General features: G+C 34.0%; 1 protein-coding gene and 1 pseudogene across 3 annotated transcripts; both read right to left on the minus strand.

Moving 5' to 3' along the window:
- LOC18589874 lies at positions 328-2134 on the minus strand (annotated as a pseudogene).
- Positions 2743-20338, minus strand: LOC18589875 (NAD(H) kinase 1). 3 transcript variants are annotated; one of them, XM_007015041.2, is made up of 12 exons: positions 20042-20338; positions 18475-18643; positions 18205-18324; positions 14501-14644; positions 11782-11993; positions 11278-11391; positions 10999-11093; positions 8996-9102; positions 6925-6998; positions 5419-5497; positions 4956-5263; positions 2743-3406 (listed from the first exon to the last, which is right to left on the minus strand). In XM_007015041.2, the coding sequence occupies exons 1-12, from the start codon at positions 20066-20068 to the stop codon at positions 3098-3100; spliced, it is 1758 nt and encodes a 585-aa protein (XP_007015103.2). In that variant the 5' UTR covers positions 20069-20338; the 3' UTR covers positions 2743-3097. The 3 variants fall into 3 exon arrangements, with proteins under 3 accessions (XP_007015103.2, XP_007015102.2, XP_007015105.2); XM_007015040.2 differs by lacking the exon at positions 14501-14644 and having other exon boundaries at positions 20042-20334; XM_007015043.2 differs by lacking the exon at positions 20042-20338 and having other exon boundaries at positions 14501-14660; positions 18475-18632.

A 21420-nucleotide genomic window follows, 5' to 3' on the forward strand; every position in this document is an offset into this window, starting at 1 on the left:
GGCGGTGGTTGATCTATCATTCACGGCCAAATCTAGTCACATGAAGCACCAATCTAGCACTCTAACAACTAGATTTAACTGTCGGAAGCATCTATCTAGTCGTGGTGGTATCAGTGCGGTCGATGGAGGAAATTTATACACAGAAAGAGAGAGGTAAATGAGTAAAGAGGGAAATAAAAATGGAAGATGAATAGGTTTTGTCTTATACATAAGGTAGTAATTGTTAAAATTGATTAAGGGTATTTTTATCTACCAACTTTTTTTAACCTATTCCCACGGATGGAATAGTTATTACCAATGAAAGATAAGAATAGCTCTTCCGACTTATCCTTGAATGACTATTTTTCTCGAAATAATTATTTCTTTCAACTAAACATACATGTCATGAGATTCGAGATTTATAAGTCTCATCAGATGGTTGAGTCAACTTAAGTTAATTTTATGCTGGTTCCTTGGTTGATTTGTTTAATTGATATAATTCATTAAATTCTTATATAATATGCATTACTTGACTGCGTTGGTGACTTCTGCTTGTTTCTATAACTTCATAAAAATAAAATACAACCACAGAAGTTGTACAGGAGGCCAACCTGCTGATGCCTTGTTGCCTGTAAAACAACATGAATCTTGGTGATGGGATCCGCAGAATGATTGCCACTTGATAAACAAGGTGGCAGATTATACCGTGATGTTCGACTGTATGTAGTAAGAACTTGGTTGCTTTCAGTATTCTTGACAGATTCTAAAAAGAAGAGACGAGGAGTTTGGCAGGGATCATTAGAAGGAAGCCGCGTGTCAAACATGTTCAACGGAGGCCTAACAGATTTCTTGAATGGTGCAAATGTCTCAAGGGGACTCCTTAGAACACTCCGAGGGATTATGTTTTCATATACATGAACCGAGCAGCCCCATGACACTGAGAAAGTCCAGTTGGTTGGCCTGTGGTAGCAGATTGTTTGTTGTAGCAGGCGAGATTGATCAAAGCTTGCAGCTTCCATGAGATGGTTCATCGATTCAGAGCGGCTCTTGGAGGGGAAGAGTGGGTTTATACCGTCCAAATGGTGAAGTGTGACAAGAGGAGACCGAATGTGAGACGAAAGGAGACCTGATATATCACCATGTAAATCAATCTGCAATATTTACAATATTCCAAAAATGTACAATAATATTCACAAAAACTTGTGCCTTGGGATATGATACAAAATCCAAAAAGGTTTAGGAAATGGATTATATATCACCAGAAGCCATTCGATTTTAACAATTTGAAAAATTATATTCTCCGGAAAGCGAATATCATAAATGGAAAGCGTTGATTACCTGGTGAAAACCCTTTTCGATGGTGAGATCAACTCCCAAATCAGCCAAACAAGAAGACAATAATTGATCACTGACACGCAAGTGAGGGTATCTCTCAATACATTCATCGATGGTGGGCGCCAATGCTTCTACCAAGGAGTAGCTCAAAGCATAACCACCTCCACCATACTCCATATTGGAGAAGTCGAAATTAGACTTCATAGCCTCCGAAAGTCATCCCAATGTAATAATATTGGGTGTGATCATATTTTCCTAGCACCTCAACCAAATTATGTACCCAAAAAAGAGTCTGTGTCATCATACCCCATTACATACCATCTCACATTTTCGTTGTCTCCAAGCCTAAATGTCTCCAGAACTGAACGAAAGATACGAACTGCGGCAGGAACAAGAAGTTACGATGTACTCTTAGCTTCTGGACGTCGTTATTGACCCGGAATGAAGGAAGAGACGAAGGCCAAGGCAACAAGTCTTTTGCGGGAGGTGAATAAAAAAAAATATTTCCCCTAGTTCGGTTTGATCGCCACCAGGCTTCAATGTATGGTTTTCGAGAGTTCCAGGTCTTTTTGGAGCTGACTAATATGAACTTAATGTGGCTAATGTCTGTAGGAAAATTGACAGGAGAAGTGCTATTATTATCCGGTGAAGTTGACCATTTGAGTTCAATGGGACTAAACAGACCAACAGATTGGGTACAATTGTGGGTATACAGGAGACTAAAAAACCAGAAAAAGATGGCTGAAATTGCTATAGATATGTAGGAAGTTCCAAGAGATAAATATCCAAATTTTTGTGGCAATGGAGTTGCAGAAGACATTGGAACTGGTTAGGAAGATGAAAAATGAATGGGGAAAATGACATGCATGATCTAAAATTGATCAATATCTGAAGGAGGATTCTTAAAATTTAAGTTTCCATAGATTTCATAATAGTTTAAAAGAGCAATTTTTACATTTTCAAGTTACCTAATCATGCGCAACTCCATAGGTGCAATAAAATGATGAATTGGGATTTGTGCATTTGCTTATTGAAAGGATCAACAGAGCTTCGAATCAAGCATAGAGGGCCAATTTGTTAATGAAGGTTTATTATTTAATCGGCAGCTTTATGGTCATTTGCTTATCTCATGTTAATTTATTGAAATAAATACATATTAATTATGTTATATTTCATTATATTTATTTCTATTGCTTTTAACTTTTAGTAATTGCTTCTACATTCCTATTAAGGTCTTATATTAGCTTTTTTGCATGGTATTATAATTATTTATAAATATTTTGTTACTTCATGTTGCAGCATTGAGCCAATTTTGAAAACAATCAAATAGCACTACTTGAAAACAATATCTCAAATGAAAGAGACAGAAGGGGAATAGGCTGGTAGAAAGGAAACCATGCATTTTCCCTGTATACTTAGAAATATAAATAAAGAAAAACTCAGACATGTATCCAATGCTTGTATTTTTGAACCTATATACTTTGTTTGACAATTTTTTGAATGTAAAATACTACTATGCCTCTCTTTATCTCATAATGATATACAGATATAATCTCTTAACTATAATTTTCGTTATCATCAGCAGCAAGGTAAATACATAGTTCCTTTCTTCAACCTCAAGGGGAAAACTGTTTAAATGTAGACACTAATACTATGATAAAAAGTTACAGCCATTTGAATTTTTGAATTTATCTTTCCCCTTCCTACAATGACACTGAAACATATAACATGTATTAGTTAGAATTCCAACTAGAAATGCTGAGGCTTACGTTTGGAATATGTCCTATAAATCCCGAGGACCATCAAACGACTGGGTCTTCCTCAGATTCCAATGAAGGCCATCGTGGATGCTGCGTAAAAAATCATTAGTAGAATCAACTTGACAAGCTGTAGGAACAGGCCAAGGTGCCATACTGCACAAAAGAGCATCCCCAGCAGCCAATTGTTTTCTGTCCTTTCCATCAAATGATGCCCAAGCAGGACTTCTGCTATTAAAAGGCACCACTATTCGCACTGTTACATGCTCAGGCAATATCAGAGGTCGAAAGGATAATGAATGTGGACAAATTGGTGTGAACAAAATACCAGGGACCTACAATTATAAGAGCGTACGAGCAATATATTTTTAGCTAAATGATCACGATCAGGTTCTGAAACTAAACAGAAAAACAAGTAGCAATAAAACAACATTATGAAACACCTATGATAAAACAGCAACCGTTATGTTGCCCAATGTTCATTTAGAAGATCTCCACAAGCAAAAAAACAAAAAAAAACAATTCATTTGTCAAAGATGATAAATAAACCAAGAACAATACTCCTTTTTTAAGTAACTACAGATTCTTTCACCCTTTCATTGATACTATCCGTTTCAAAAGATAATATCCCACAAAAAGCCCACCTTGTGCCAATTTTATCCATAGATGCCCCTGCCTTGAACCATTCTTCAAGGCTTAGCTGACTAGAATCAGAATTAAGTACAGCACATGTAAATTTCGTTTGACATCTCTATCTCAAGCATCTTCTCTACTTGCCTTGCTGCTATCTATAACTTCCAGAAAATGTCAAGTTTTAGGCTTCTTAGTATTACCAGGCATTTGTCTAAACTTTTTCATTCTTAATATTTCATTTCCTAGACATCTAATTTGGTTGAATAACAATCTACATCAAGAATTACTGATGCTCTGAAGGATTAAACTTTCCAACCAAACACTCAAAAATGTTCTTTTAATTCGTTAACCTTGCAGTTAAAATGAGTCCTGACTTGGGCAATCTGTTACTCCAAGAGAGCCCTGAAGCATTTGGTATCAGCCTTATATCCCTCAAACTGTTGCTTCCTGTCAGTGAACATCTGGAATTCTTTAAAAGATATTATACCATAACATATGACCAGATCTAAAGCACATTTGAACCTCGGTCTTATGCTTAACACGCATCATGCACAATACGAAATTGACTTCATCAGGGTCTTATTTTTCACCAGGAAATTCCATGAGGATCCACCCTTCCCAAAGTGTTATCGGGTAGGCAGAATAACAGAGAAATCATTTAATAGAAGTCCACACATAACCCAAAATTATAATTTGCAGAAAATGACAATACTTTCATTGTCATTATCATTGATGTTTACTTTTTCTTATTACTGTTGTTATCATTATTGTACAATCTGCAAAGCATACTTAAATACTGTTCTTGTGGGCAGTGGCATTATCACCATTTCTCTACTGTATAAATAGACAAAATCGTTGTTTGTTCCACTATCAAGGAAATACACTAGCCATCTCGTCTAGCAGTCTGAGTTCAAAGGGAATATACTCATCTAATTTCCTTTAAACAATTTGTTTTGCTTAATGCCCTCGTCACATGTTAATTGTTCATTAGCTCTTAAACTATAGCTTATAAGTAACCATTTAACTAAAACAGTGTTTCAAGGAAGCTGAGCGGCACTGACTAGTTTTAAAATTTTTAAGTACTAGCATAAATCTTTGTTTCAATATAGTACCATAAAGTATTATATTCCGAGAAACCAATCTATATGGAAGCAACATATAAAAATTTAAGTCATCTGACAAGTTCTTATGTTCTTTGGTCAAGCATGAATTTTCCAATTTGATGGCAGTTATGACAATATCAGAAAGTACCTGTGGATGGACCATTGATCCACCAGCTGCCAATGAATATGCAGTGCTACCAGATGTTGTTGATAAAATCAAACCATCCCCTTGCACGCATGTGACGAAGGAATTGTCACAATAGCATTCCAGATTTGTGAGGTACGATGATATTCCACGATCAATCGTAACCTCATTTAGAACAAGAATAGGTTCTTCTGTGTCGTACTCATTTTTAGCTGCATCTCTAACAACACGGCACAGCAAGCGGTGTCGTAATGTTATACTGATAGGTCCCCTCAGGACAGAATCAAGGCATTCTTTGTAATGTTCACTATCTAGAACAAGTCAAAGAATATCCTTTTTAATTCTTGTAAGCAAGTTAAAAAGCATTCTCAATTTAAAATCCAAAAAGAATGTTCAAACAACCATTTTCAATCATCAATTCATTCATCTTTCATTAAAGAAATACTTCAAAAAAATGAAAGGATACAAAAAGGAGTCATAAAGCCCAAAGACCCTAAAGAAAATGGAACGATTGGAGGAACCGGTCCCTTGAACATTGATGCTGCCTGCAAAGAAAAACAGATGACAAATGCTGCTAAGCATGAATTAAGAAGAAATTAAAAATAAATAACAAAACAACAAACATAAGTAGCTCAGAAGAAATTCGAAGGGTGCAAGATTTATTTGCATTGATAAGTTCTGTTCCAATGATTTCAGTCATGTTGAAGAACCTGCCTCCATATAAAGACTTGATGGTTTAAAACTTTGAGAAACGAACCCAGGGATGGATTCAGAATGATGTCAACTGGGGCAGTTTTGAATTTCATAAAAATCACCAAAAACAAAAAAAATACGTATTTTTTTAATTTCATAAAAATGAAAATAAAATCATCTTAGAAAATTTATTTTTTAAAAAAAGCACAGAATGTTATTTTGTCTCAAGCTATCAAAGTCTTGAAACAAATATTTCAACTCACAAACCTTCTTTCTTTATTTTAATTGTTTTTGAAAGATCATAAGTTTTCAGGAAAAAGAAGTTTCAAGAAACTAACACTCACATAGCTTTACATAAAAAATCTGATTAATATAGACAAACAATTCTCCTATACACAAGTATACCTTACACTTTTGGCACACTAGAGTAACCAATTACCCATATGTAATTTGTTGTTTCCAATTTAAGAAGGGGCAAATCTTAGTATTTTTAGAATTATTTTCAATAGTTCTAATATTTCTTATAGAGTTTCAGAGGGCCAAGGAGGTTCTATGAGGATCAGTCCCTTAATGAATCCATTTTCAGAGTTGCAAATTTTCAACATTAAACAAATGATTAAAACCATGAAAATCCCCATAGGATTGGGATGAAGATGTGCATTACTAATATTAAGAAAATTTTCCCTTTCGGTGATGACAAAAACATAGATGTGCTCAAATTGAACAAGGTTGCGACTTACAAAGATTGTGCAGCCATGAATATATATATATATAAGACTTGTCAATGACAAATGAGAAAGTATTTCAAGGATGTGTCAGCCGAAACAACACAAGCAGCAGAGAGCCACTGGCTTTTCATATTTTCTACAGACCAACCCTCCCCAATTTAGAAATAAGGTGTCTCAGAATCAACTGCATAATGCAGTCAAAGTTAGTTTTACTAACTTTCCTTGCATTAATGCAATCGATTTTCCAGACTACCTATCTCTTCTCATGTTTCCAGTAGGCTCTAAAGGGTACTCATCATTAGGATGGTACACCACAAGCATCAAAACCCAGGCAGAGGGCACAAACATTTAACAAAGTTTAAAATCCCTCATAAAGATATGTAGAAAAAACTAAATGTAAATGCCATCTGTTCTAACACAAAAAGTGAATTGTACCAACCAAAGTTCAATATTCTCAACTGTAAATGTCAAACGTAAATGTCATTTGATATTCTCAAAGGTTTATCATGTCATTAAAAAAATATGAGTTCAATCAAACTGAAACAACGTACCCATAGAACAGTTCCATCGCCACCAAGAGTTATCACTAGATCAACTTTTGTGTGTAGGAGCAAAATTTCCCTATCTAAAAAGCAACATAATAAATTTGTAAATAAGTATAAAAAAAAAAAAGTTACATGACAATATACATCAAAGATACATAATAATTAAAAATTAAGTACACAACCATCAGCTCCAAATTCCAATAAGCACTGAATTTAAAAACAATAACTTTCAGATCTTATTTTTGAAATTTAAGAACCAATTTAATTAAAACTATTAGATAGATAGAAATACTGAATTTAAATTCCATTTTATAACCAACTTTATCTTGTAATACTAATGTTACATACATGAAAGTATATATTACTAATGGATGATAACAGAACCTGAGGAAAATAAATTATAACAATCTTAAGAGGTAATAAGGTCCATGTCTAAAAGCTTTAAACATGGTTTTAACTTCTAATAAAATGCTAAATTGTGTAATAAGTCCTCCCTTCACCTTCAAATTTCACTTAGAAAATTGTGAATTTCAATTTTCAGTAATTTAAGCAGTTCACTTAAAGGGCTATTAATAAAAGTGCATGTTCCACATGGAATAATTTTACATGATTTTCGTCAGTTCTTTGCATTATGATATGACCCAGAATATCGTTAGTAGTGGAAGCCAGAAGGTATATATGTGAATACAACAAAAGGAGGCACTTTATTTTTGTTTGAAAGAATTATATCAAAAGATAATTGACATTAAGGACAGCAATTCAAATTGAGTTTGTTGGATTGGGTTGGATAAAATGCAGTTCAATAGATGTTTGGGCCTAGAATAGATCTGATTTCCTTAAGAACAAGGCAGTCAGATTGGATTGGCTCTTAGTTCCACAAACAAAAACATTTTTAGTTTTTTATTTTTGGTATTTTTTTCATCCTTTTCCCCTCAATTTTTGTCAAAGAATTTCAAATGAACACTATAAGAATTATCGGGACAGGTTAGTTAACCCAATTTCTAAGAGTGGACCTGATCCAATTGGATCCATGAAAAACAGGAACCCAGAAGAAATAAATCGACACAAAAGGTTGTGCTCAGGTTGAGCCTTGGGTTGCCAACCTCAAATGACACCCCTTATATGCTGGCATTTGGCCCACAGTTAGCTCAACAGCCAAATCAGTACTCTAACCAATTTAGGAAAATTAAACAGCAGGTCAGGTATTTCCCCAATATAACAAGTGATGGCACATCAGTTTAGATAAAATTTATCCTCCTAGGAAACCAAAGGTTAAGATCAAGATTCTTCATCAAAATATAAGCCCCTTTGGCCTAGGGAAGGCATCTTTGGGGTTAGCAGGTCATTAGCATAAAAATTTTAAGAATTTAAATAAGGTTTGGCATTTCAGGGGTATTTTAGTAATTTTGGATTTACCAGAATGGGCTTTAGTCATGGCTGTTGGGGTACTTTAGTTTTAGTTGAGTAATCAGGGCTTTATGTGAACTTTAGTTTATAATACCTGTGCTTTTTTACAAATTTTAGTCTAGATGTTTGAGAGTTCTATTTAGAACAAGCTAATATTTTCCTATTTACATCTCTTCGTATTGCATAATTAATACAATTGATTTATAATAAATGCTTTTGTTAAGGAAAATTCTTGGAGAATTTTTTATTAGAGTAAATAGAGAATTTCCTGCATTCTTTCTTCTTCTTCTTCTTCTCTCTTGCTACAATGTTCCCAGGTTACTGTTTCGCAACATGGAAATCTCTTAAACCTAGTTTTTTCTCTTGTTAGCAACCTAAATCACATTCTGTTGCTTGTGACTTTTAACTACGAGTAGAGAAACAGTGTATTGAAAGTCTAACAACATAAGCAAATCAAACTGACAATGAAACAAAATAACCACAAAGACTTCTGAGCCACCAAAACAAACCAGAGAATTTAACATCACTATTTAAAGCTACTGTACAGGCAGCATCGAAGATATAATGAGCCAAGGATCAGATATTTGATTCATGAGGAATTAGGTGTTAATGTAAAAGCAACTACATCAATAAGCAGAATTTGATTAAGCATCAATGACTAGCTGCTCACCATCTTTCCATGTTTGTACATAGTTGAAGTCAGATGACTCTGTCAGAAGCTCAACTCTCACGCGTGGTTCGACATAAATGTTTAATTTTTTCTTCTCTTTCAACCATCTGGATTAAAGATGAAGAATGAGACAGATAGAATGAAATATGCAATAAAAGAAAAAGTTTTGGCCTTTAAAAGTCATGCTGGCATGTAAGAGTATAAAGACAACAGCCAGCACGGTTAAAGAAGTTAATGCAAATCCAGAGAACTAAAGTGACCAACAATTAAAGTAACGTTGAAAAGCCTTAGAATAATAAGTACAATCCCAAGATATTGGAAACTTTATCTTAAAACATTTAATATCACATACAGCTCAACCAGCTCAAACACCATCACCCTATAATCTAGTAGCAAGAACTAGGAAACCCTGCAGTGCCTTGTTTTTTTAAATAATTAGGACCTTTAATTTTTAAGAAAACAAGCAAAAGCAGAAATTTCTTCACAATAAACATTTGTTCCGACCAGGTGGTCAAGTGACAGTGCAATCTAGCAAAAGCACCATCCAACCCTCCAGGCCAAGTGCCCTAACTTAGGCATGTGCCCTTTAAAGAAACAAGCTTCACAAAAAAAAAAAAAAGGGCATGCTTAGCTCAGGTCCCCTTTGTTTTCTTTATTTTCTATCTTCTATGAGTTCTATTTTAAATTTAAGGAAAAGGACAAAAGATGTGCCACTTTCAATAAAAAGAAAAAGGAAATATTGTTTATTGATAATTTCTTGTTCGATATGGAAGTGAGAGTTTGAATAAACTTATTTCTCAAACAGAGCTGATAGCAATTTCAAGTATTGGGTAACCTGCAAAAATATTCCAAGGTTGCATTTGGACAAGGGATTTTAAAATTTTGAAAGATTTTGAAATGAAAGCATTTTAAAATGCGTCAATTTAACATGAAAGCATTTATAATTGTATTATCTGAATGACTATTTTTTAGAATGAAATTTGAGTATTGGAATTTGATAAGATAAAAAGGTAATTATAGAAGAAGAATAATGATATTAGGATAGAAAAAAATAAAAAACAAATGCAATATGGGTGTCATTAGATTTGTAAAAATATATAGATATTATAAATAATTAGACTATGGCCCGTGTGTTGCACAAGGGCTTCCTTCTACGTGTTTTTTTCTTTCTCTTTCTACCTCTCTTTTTCTTTCTTCAAGACTTTTTTTCTTTTCTTCTATGACCTCCACGTGGCTAGAGGAGGAAGCCTTCGGGGCTTCCTTTTACTTATGTAATGGATACAAAAAATTCAAGAACTATATTTTAAAGTAAGTTTCTTTAGTTAAAATTAAAGAAAGAAAAAGTTGTGTAAAACAAGGAAACATAATAAATGTTGATATCATAATAAAAAACCAAGGAATTTTACAAATTCCACCTCAAGAGGTAAAATTTGAAATGACATATTTCAGCCTTCAAAATTCCTCATCCAAATTCCAAGAATTTTGACAATTCCCAGTTTTATATTGCCGAACAAAGTAATTTTGTTTTTAAAATTTTAAAATTCCCTCTACGAATGAATTCCCTCCAAATCCCTCATCTAAATGCACTCCAAAGAAACTATAACCTTTTTAGCTTTAAAGAAAGCAAATACATTTAAGAGCATATACGCATCTAACCTTGGATGGCTCCTAGTACCCAAAGTACAGTCGCATCAAACAAATACGACAGGTCCCAATATTAAACCATAGGACATGGATGAGTCATTCAGGGAAGGCACAGAGAAGAGAGATGGCATAGTATTGACAAGCCACTTCAATAAAGATCAAAAAGCAGGATGCAAAAGAATTGATTCCAAGCAAGAACACAAGAAACTCTAAAGCAAGTGAAGCACAATAAAACACAAATTATTTTGAATGTCTTGAAAAGATTTGCAGTGATTGGCATAAGACTAAAAGCAAGTTGCGTGAAAACTCACATTCAGAATTGCACAATGTAAAACTAGTTATCAATTTCAAGTTCATACCTGACCATTTGTGCACAAAGAATTCGGACAGAGACTGAATTTGGTTTTGTCAAAATAAGCACAGTCTGTGGGTCAGATTCCCACTTCAGAGAAATCTGAAAAGAAACAAGGATTCACTAGATGACAGATAGGAGGCACAATAAACAAACAAATTCAAATGATATTCTAAGAGAAGATACTAAGAAACAAAACAAGCTTATATCAGTACAATATAGAAATTAAATTACTTACAAAATCGCAGCAAACAAAAGCTTCCTAACAGAATATAGGAAGCAATACCTGTTTACTGCTGCGTTCGGCAGTCGTAATATTCCCCTTTTCAAAAGAGACAATGTCATGCTTGTGCTGATCACCATTCTCACCCTTGCACCACCATGAAAGTTTAAATGATGCCTGTCTCGGGAAACATAGTTTTTAATTATGTAATCTAAGCATTTATGGTAGTAATAACTTCACAGTCTGTAAATTGGATATTGTTTCTTTGTTATGACTTATTCTGTATTTGTTTACCTAAAGGCTACAGCTGTAGGTACCTCCAAATTAGTTTGCAAAAATGCATACATTGTTATGGAAAGAAATATGGAAAAACAGAATCCTGAAATAAGAGCAACAACATGAAACGAAAGCTTCCCAAAATTTTGTCCAAACAAAACAAATAACATAACAAAAATCAGGAAATGGTAAAATTTAGACAAAAGATCAAAACAGACAGGTGATAAGTGTACAAGACCAGAAGAGAAGCTAATTGATTTAAAGTGGAAGGCTAATAAGAAAAACCAGTACCTTTCTCATCATCTTATTATGATCCCCATTGGAATTGGAATCTGATTCTCTGTCCCGAAGAACCTCGTGGGAGCAAATCCCATGCTTCATACAGCCTTTCTCGGAATGCTCATCTGGTTCATTCTGCTGTACCAATTGGTTGTCTGAGTTCTCTACCTTCCCACAATCAAAATCCCCATTTTGCTCTGCAGAGAACCACTCTGCAATTCGAGCTAGCAATTTTTTAAAAAAGTAAGAGCATTTATATGAGACTTTAAAGCAAGATACAAAGGTCAACACATACAAGAGCAAGAAGTGCAATAGAGAACCATAATCATGACTATGAAGTACAGGAACTTAGTGCTCCTCAGAGGAAGGAAAAGCATATAAAACCTAAAGTTACCAGTTAGTCAACGTATTCAAAAGCAAAAAATGAGAATGAGAACAATATAGATTAATGGACATACACAAGCCTAAACAAATAGGCTTTCCATAATTTTAAGAATTTCACATGTTTAAGTCAGGTTCCTACGGCCATATTTGTAAGACTTAAGTATGGCTGAGAAGCAAGCACTAATCTGGAGTGCAAACCAAACCCCCCACCCAACATTTCTTGAATGTTGACACAGAAGAGTACCGTGATGAGGACAACATTCAATGTCTCCTGATCATATATTTATCTCTCAAAATCAGATGGGTTTAAGCTGTTTCCTAACTTTTGTACAGATCCAATATACCTTTCCATATTTGTCTATAACATAAAGAGACCAGTTTCTACTCCAAACAAAGCAAGTATCTTGAATTTTCCACACCAGCATAATTCCTCCCAATATTTAACATAGGGACGAACACAAGAAACTAAGGACTCTTGACATCTCAATAGTAGCAATGTACAAACAAGATCTTTATCAAGGATTTATATGGAAGATAAATTGGAATGCCCCACTAAATGATATCTGTTGGAAAGTCCAACAATTTTTCTCCTGGCTAAAGTGCTAGAAGATTTCTGATAAAAGATCTGCTACATCCCGTAAGAGTTTCCTGAAAGAGGTATATCATCAATCGTAGGCTTGACATCAGCAATCCATACAACAACAGAATGTAAAGCTTTTTGTTATCATTTTCCCCTGACCCAGTCTACCGAATACCATCATGATCCACTATTGATTTTGCTTTTCAGTGGTGCCAACTTTAGATAACAACATCTATTTGAAGAAGATCCCAACTATATAGTGAAGTGCCTCAATCAGCCAGCTTGCTATTTTGCCCAGGGGGGGGAAAGTATAAAGGAAAAATGAAATATCAAAACCAACAACTGCAAGTTGGTTCAGCAATATAAAATGTAGGAATGGCCAGAAAAGGATAGGGTTCACGATACAGTACTTAAAGAAACTCAATGCTATCCAACGCAATCTATAAGGGAAAAAAAGAAGATAACCTCTGAAAACCACTTTAATTACTTTTACTCTGATTCTGAGAGGTCATGAGCTAGCCCATCAACCAAAATAGGCACTACGAGTAAATATTCACATGAGGAGGTTTATTTTTATAATCAAATAGTCAGTGTTTTCTTTCCAGTGGGTTAGCATGACTAAAACATAAAAAAATTATTAGAAAAAACATTGGCCTCAGATGATGGCTTCTGCCAATTCAGGATTGAAAAGAAATAATAAGAAATTAAAATAAAACTAGGTTGGAAAGGAAACAATTAATTACTCATATTGTAGTAACAAAATTCAATATGAGATGGAGAAGCAATAAATGACAACAAGAACTTGAACAGATTATTACAGGGGCATTTCATAAAACTAGTTGTAACAGAACGCACACTAAAAATTTAAATGCCAGATACACCACATAAAGAAAGTTGAGAATGGAAGCCTGAGCACAAAAGTAATTAGTGAAGAGCTAGTTACAAATCTATTGTATTTTAAGAATTAAACATGAATTTGTACTGATACACAATGACACTTAGAGATGAGAAACAGAGACGTTTGTGCCATTCTCTGATCCAATAGAAAACCTTCCAGAGCTCTGAAGCCCAAATAAGTGTGTTCAAGTAACTCAAGTAGCCAATTTCATGCAAAAATGTTGAACATTTCCAATAAACCCCTACATAGACCCCACTTTGAGAAGATAAAATATGGATGATGACAAAGTCACCCCAGTGAATGATTGAAGTCAATTGAAATTTACAACTAAAACTCTTAATGCGTATGCTAAGGTATGCTATATTACTAATATACAAGTAGAACTCTATGGAGCTATTACCATCCCTATTGAAGCATTATCACAGGGAAGATTAACTGCATAGTTTACACCTAATTTGCTTCACTTAACGAATATCTCCAGAATCCATTATCCTCCGCAAAGAGGCCGAGGGCGCAACAACCAACCTTTCACTTGGCTTTCATTTCAGAGAACAAAAAATACATTTCTTAAACACCCAAACCATTTCATTTCCTTCTAATCATTTATACAACTCTAATAGAGTTAATTGTACCAAAGACTTGCATAAGCATCAGATAAACCTTTAACCATAGACTCCCAAAACTCTTGCAAGTGAAGTAACTTTAACAAAGCATTGTGGCTTTGACAGTTTTTCAGGATGCTGTGAAGTTTGCATGAAAACTAATCCCAACCAGTGAAACAAATATCACATTCTTTTAGATAGGCCGTGATGATTCTTTAATGGAAGCAACAAGATGACTGATAGTACTGCGATAGTTTCAGCAAATACCTTCCGATACTCTCTTATTTCGTTCTTTCCAAACATCCCAGGAGACAAGACATGGAAGCATAATTCTTATCATTCCTGTTGCATTATCTAGAGAAGTCCAAGTCCACCAACTTCGAAGCATTTCACAAATATTATTGCCTGATACTGGAATAGCCAGAATCTGATAATAATGAGTCCAAAATTTGATTAGCAAACTTACAAAAACCAAACAAATTGTCTATTTTGTCATTACGTATGAAACAAGCAAACCGGAAGGTCCGAAAGCTGCTCCCACATAATAAAGCGAGTACAACTTTATCCTCCTTATGATAAGTAACTTTTATTATATAGCAGGAAGGAAAATCACACAAGACGAGTGGAGCAGATCTTCAAAGAAGAAGAAGAAGAAGAAGAAAGCAAAATTGTTCATGAGAAAAAAAAGAAGAAAGAAAAACGAAGACATTGTCCAAATATTCAGAGTGATGAAAAATTCTTATGATGTTTTCAAAAATCAAGGCTATTAGAAACCTCTCATATCATACAGTAAATCCAATGAGAAATCCAAATAAAGTCTTAAATTTATTCTATATCGATCCAAAATATCTTTAGGACTTCGTGCTCCACAAAATTGAAGTAGAAAACTTGAGAGACACATTCATAACCAGGCTAGATTGAAAGTTAAGAAATCAATGAGGCTGGTTAAGAATGTTCTGACCAGTATCAAGTTTAGACGCAAGGATGAAAAAAGATTAGTAAAATATTGATAGAATAAGAGTCTCTTTGGCCCAACTCGAGTTGCCATAAAAAGTACTGTTGAAGTATAGCTTTTCGACAAGTGTTATCGTATTAGAATTATTTGAAATAACTTAAAACATAATTTGTATATAATCATTGCATTAAATGTGTCTACCAGCTTCACATTGCAACTCTTTTGGAAATTCTCGTTTGGAGTTTCAGCTTTTAGTCTCCAGAAACTCACTTTCAACTTTTAAAATACCTAAAAGTTATTTTTCAAACCCCTGTTTCACCTGGCTTAAGCATCTTAAAGTTGCTCAAGAAGTTAACTGGCAGTAAGAATTGCGGGTCAAATCTGGAAACAAATAAAATACATCAAGACAAAGATCCATCTAAGCAAAAGAGATGACATGAAGCAAGGTCAAGTGAAGGAAAATGGCATAATGTTCACAGGTAGGGCTCACACTTCAAGCGAATATTTGGAATGACCATTTAGTTCCATCACAGTTATAACCAAGGTAGATGGTGGAGTAGCCAATTATTCAAAAGCAAACAGGCTTCATATATGATGTTTCTTGTTAGGGTTTGAAAAATAATGGGTAAAAAAATGGTACTATAATATCAAATATAAGCTATTAATTAGATAAAAGTAAGCCCTTCAAAGACCATAAAAAAATTGTGAAGGCTATATTCAAAGTTAACAGTTACATTAGAATCAGACAAATGGGGATTCCCTAACTTATAGATAGAGTGCTAGCTAAAAATTATCAAGTAATGGAAGAGTAACCAATTAATAAAAGAAGGGTAATCTTAAGATGATTTATCATCAAAATTTTATGCAACTTATTGATAGGAGAGTGTTTGGTTAGGTACTAAGTATTAACCCATTTTTCTTTTCCTATCCCCAAATATACATCCATCTTAGTCTAATTGGTACTTCTCATGCTTCAATCAATTTGGTGTACTTCATCAAACTTCGAAGAAATATCAAGAAATCGAAAATAAGGATCCTCATGCTAGTTTTCTTCAGTCTGAGTCAGCATGTCACTGACACATTAACCCCAGTGAGACCTCACATAAGAAAACCAGCCCACCACATTTCCTCTATTGCTGATCATAATTTCATAATTTCACTTCCAAAAAATTATTTAGCAACTATAAAGTTCCTAAGAACAACTATTACTTCTCTTAGCAGCCTCCAGAAGGGCTGACATGCAACTTGTCCCTGCAGAACTTTAAAATAGAAAACAGATCATGCTTTTGAGAACTGCCTGGTTTAACTTCAACTCTGTTGATTATTTTCTTTATGAAGATTATAATTTTATCAAAGGTCATAGTAACTCAAATAGGCTAATTTAACTTTAAAAGCACCTTGTCATCCTTCCTTCCTTATGCACATTTTCAATCAGGCGCATAGGAAAAACATGTGAGCAAAGAGGCTTTGTTTTGGAGCCTTTTGAGGAGTATTTTAAATTACATGAGTCTAAATGGAATACCGCATTCTCCAACTAAAATGTGTTAAGTCTTTAGGCAATGTAAGATGTATTAAATTCCATCTTAAATGGTATTCCGTTGGAAGTCAAATCTAGTGACTTTATTATCGAAGGAAGCCTCCTGATAGCAGTGTCAAAGGATTTCCAATATTCAGCAAACAAATTATTGGCAATATAAAATTGCTTGCCGAAGCTAAATGATTAGCAACATCTAATTGCATAGAATCTAACTCGCAGAACACCCAAACCAGACCTATCTATTATCTAGGACCATAGCAGAATCCTCAAGGTACTAAATAGGTAAGTGGCATTAATTGAATTTGTTGCCTAAGTAACCCATAGCTATGAGAAATCAGAAACTACAGCATGAGTAATTCTTCAGTTAGTTCAAACTAAAACCTTTCAATTATCTAGTACCATAGCAGAATCCTCAAGGCACTAAATATGTAAGGGGCATTAATTGAATTTGGTGCTCAAGTAACCCAAAGCTATGAGAATTCAAAAACTACAACATGAGTATTTCTTCAGTTTGTTTAAACTAGAAATGAAATAACATCAAATAGAAGTGGAGATTTTCATCACATTAATTTTGTATTAGCAGTTCAAGGAAACATACAACAAAGTAGTAAAAGGAACGTGAATACTTAATGAAGCAAGTGATCTTTTATCATATCAAGTTTATATATTAGCCATTAGCATTATCATTATCCATTAACCTTCTTTGGTGCATTTACTAGCTATAGATATCTTGATTTGACATATCCAAGAAGAGATCCATAAGTTTGATTAATGTGACAATAGGAGCCTTATATTATAGGGCTATATAACTTGAAAGATGCTTTACATTTAAAATACTCAAATTAACAAACTAAGGAAAATTTTTTATTTAGTTTAATGGCATAAAAATCACAAAGAACTGTGTAAACAAGATACATGACATTCCAAAAGTGACTCATTACCTACCCTGTGCAGGGACATTTTCAAGTAGAAATATAGAAAGATAGATGCATAACTGCTCATGAAGTGTTTTCCTATGAATAAATACATACGAACAGATGCCAAATTGAAAAATAATTCACATAACGAGGAACATTGCAGGTGTTTTTTTATACCTTCTTAATGGTTATAAGGTTAGGAGGCTAAATACCAAACATCGGGCCATCAAGAAACAAATTGTCTATAAAACAAGCATGTTCTTCTAGGAGGAGGAAGACCAATGACAAGTACAGATACAAACCAGACAAATGAAGTTGGATATGCACCATTCAATTAAGCGATTGACAATCTCAGAAATATCTTTTAACCGAGCTAGATTAGGTTGTAGGCATAAATCAAACAGCTAGCAAAAGAAACCTCATCTGTAGCTTTTGTCAAGTCAGGTTCAAGCTTTTTTTTTTTTCTCGTGTAGGTCAATTTGCATTATCAATAATTATTTATCAAATACCTAACATATGAAAGACATATGACAGAAAAGCTATGCAATTTAATCTTAAAAACCTTTACGCTCCATCTGTATATTCCTGGTTCTCTCCAGCTCATATCTACGCTTCCATTCAGCAGCCTCAGCTTGTGCAGAAGCCTTTCCTTCAGCAGCTCGTCTTAATGCCTTTGCAACAGCTAGTATTGTATTCAAAATAATATAAGCATCAAGAATGAAATAAACAACAGATAGTTCAATTGGAAAACGTAAAGGCTTACAAGAATGAAATAAACAACAGATAGTTCAATTGGAAGACATAAATGCTTTCAACAATGAAATAAACATACTTCTCAAAGCTTCTGAGAACTCTATTAGATGTTCATCCATTCCTTCAACAGGAGTTTGTTGAAGGAGTTCTTCCACTGCCTTCTCAGAATGGAAAAGAGAAAGTGAATCAACCAAACCATTCTCTGGCTTTGAGCAAGAAATACTTGCATCCCCATTTCCAAAGGAAGCCTGTTCAAGGTTGATATATATGACATTGATCCCAACCATAAAACAATATATGCCTTTTTAAGATATATAAACCATTAATGAAGGATATAATTGATGACAATGATCGCAATGTACTTTATGGTAATACATGTTAACTCACACAGAGAACCCATTGATGAAGGATTGCATCTCATTCTCTATGGCTGTGGTTGATTATTATATTTGTTACTTGATCAAAAAAGTATGATTTACGTCTGCACAGAAGCATTTGTTTGAATACATATTACAGTTTAGTCATTTGCTCATTCTCAATCAAACATGATTTTGCATTACACTCTTTGCTTGTGCTTTATAGTTTATAGAAAAGCCTAAAGATGCAAAAAGCACATAGATATGCAACAATCAAAAAAAGCCTAGATTAATTAATGCATTTTACAGATTGAAAAATAATTAGTAGTTTCACCTCATTCACTTTTATTTTTTTTCATAATTGTTCCCCGTCCAACACATTAAAAAGTTAGCAGTACCTATAGATTTAGAAATAACAATGCAAAACAGACTGCCTCATGATTCCATAAATGTCTAAAAATCTATTATAAGGAAAGAATACTGCCAGCAACATACGTATCCAAATAAAGAGAAAATCATCAGTAACTCTTCCACGTGGCTTCTTATACGGAAATTAGAATAGTTCCAACATTAAACTTTGGTCAATTCTTCCATAAATATGTTGATCCAAGATCGGATTTAGAAAATAGACATGCAGCTGAAACGACTCTAACAACAGAAGCGATGAATTCCGACAAAATAGACATGGAAAAAGAATTAAACATCCTTTTGCCTGTTTAACAGGCCAACACATACTTCGGGTCAACCAAAGACAAATAGTAATGAATCAACAGTCAGAGATTATAGCAGCAATCATACATCACATGTGCATGAATACGCATAAAACTTAATCTGCAAAGAATAAAATTCCAACAAGATAATTTAATTTCATAGTTTATGAAAAACCACAAAATTGTAGGAGAAGTTCAGAACTTCCAGAAGCCCTATGTTCTGTATTACATGCCCAATTCAATATTTTCATCCATTTATCCGTTTCTGATCAAATTAAAGTTTCCAAAATTTCTGTTATATCAGTTTCATTACCGTAACCCAAAAGTTGCTCTACCAACGACAAAAAATAAAAATGAAAAAAAAAAGTTATCAAAAAAGACAATAATTCAGCAGCCACTAAGCAACTCAACAGCAGATAGACTGAAAAACAAACCCTTATTACAGCAAAGCAAACAACCCAACAAGCAAAGTCAAAAAATTTGCAGAATTAAGCATCAAAGACATGTAAACAAGCCATGTAAAACATGCGTATATGAATGTACAAAGACGAAGAGAGAGAGGGAGAGAAAATTTGATTACAGTGGAATCAAGCTTGCTGGGAGACATGGTTTCGAGTGCTGGGAAGGAGAGAAATAACGAAAAAAGGGAGAAAAGGGAAGGGGTTTTATAAAGTTGTGAGAGCTGCAGCTACTGCCATCACATGAACATGTGCCATAATATTGTTGAGGGGATTGACGTTGTGGATTATGTAAAACTGGTGATAGTAATAAAGATCATTCCTTTTTCATCCTTTCCTTATCCCAGGAAATTGTTTGGTAGTCAGACAATTAGAGATTTTTGGGTACGGGCCCCACTTTGGGTGTTCCTCTTCTTTGTGTTCCTGTTCATTCTCTTGATCTGCATCTTTTCTTTCTTTCTTTCTTTCTTTCCTTTTCCATTTTTTTAAATCCAAAAAAAAAAAAACAACCCGTATTCACTTGCCAAGTAATCTGCTACTTAGTGGCGTAGCGTGGTCTGCCTCTTGAATCTCCACGTGTGGATACCGTGTCATGTCAAAGTTGGCATACTATACCATCACCATCTTAATCAATTAATTTATTGATTTGGATTATTATTTTAGTTTATAAAATTTACTTTGTTAATTTAGATTAAATATTCAAGTCCTCGATTAAATTATGCTGAAAATAAAAAGAATAACATTAGGAATTGTTGAGACTAATAGAACAAATAATCCATGAAAAAACATTTTTGTAATATATCTATGCCTGCCAGGTAGGTTTGTGGTGATCGGAGGGTGAGAAAACGACGGAGACAGGCGGGTGAGAAATGGGCAGATGGGACATGGAACGTGCCCAAGTGAGACATTGGGCATATTTTTGGCTGCTAGTTGTAGGAAAAAAAAGTGTCTGAGTCTGACAAATAAAAAGGCTGCTGACTTTGTATTAGCTGGATGGGAACTTGAAGATCTTAATTTTCTCATAATTTGACCGAATAATGGTGGATGAAGGATTCCAGCATCACCACTGACGCAACTCCACCATTCTTATTTTGGCTCCGTTTATTTCTTTTTAATATATTAATGAAACTTTAGCTTCTCGATTAGAATTAACCTAATAAAAAAAATTTTGCTTAGATAACGACATATAAATCCTATTGGCATTTAGGTTTTTTACTCTTAATTAATAGATAACAATAGATAACGAACGTTCTAGCAGTTTTAAACTTAAATGTAGCTATATTATATAATTGATTGGATTTTATTATTGAAGGAATTTATTCATCACTTTGCCAAATAAAGAAGTAAATCGTCAATTATTATAAGTAAATACATTTAGTTAAAAGAAGAGTAATACTATGTGACCTTTAGTTTATTCATTAATAATATTGCTTAACATTAAACCAAGACGGACCACCTCCTAAAAATTTTAAAATTTTTTATATATTACATATATTTTTTA

This window comes from Theobroma cacao, chromosome 9 (genome assembly GCF_000208745.1).
Source record: "Theobroma cacao cultivar B97-61/B2 chromosome 9, Criollo_cocoa_genome_V2, whole genome shotgun sequence".
In the NCBI taxonomy this organism is placed as follows: domain Eukaryota; kingdom Viridiplantae; phylum Streptophyta; class Magnoliopsida; order Malvales; family Malvaceae; genus Theobroma; species Theobroma cacao.

What these genes read in the sequence shown, in the direction of transcription:
- LOC18589875 (XM_007015041.2), bottom strand. Translation starts at nt 20,068, where the DNA reads ATGTCTCCCAGCAAGCTTGATTCCACT. An exon ending in CCAGCAAGCTTGATTCCACT is followed by an intron (nt 18,644 to 20,041) that starts GTAATCAAATTT and finishes AACCTTGAACAG; the next exon opens with GCTTCCTTTGGAAATGGGGA. An exon ending in ATAATAAGATGATGAGAAAG is followed by an intron (nt 11,392 to 11,781) that starts GTACTGGTTTTT and finishes TTCCCGAGACAG; the next exon opens with GCATCATTTAAACTTTCATG.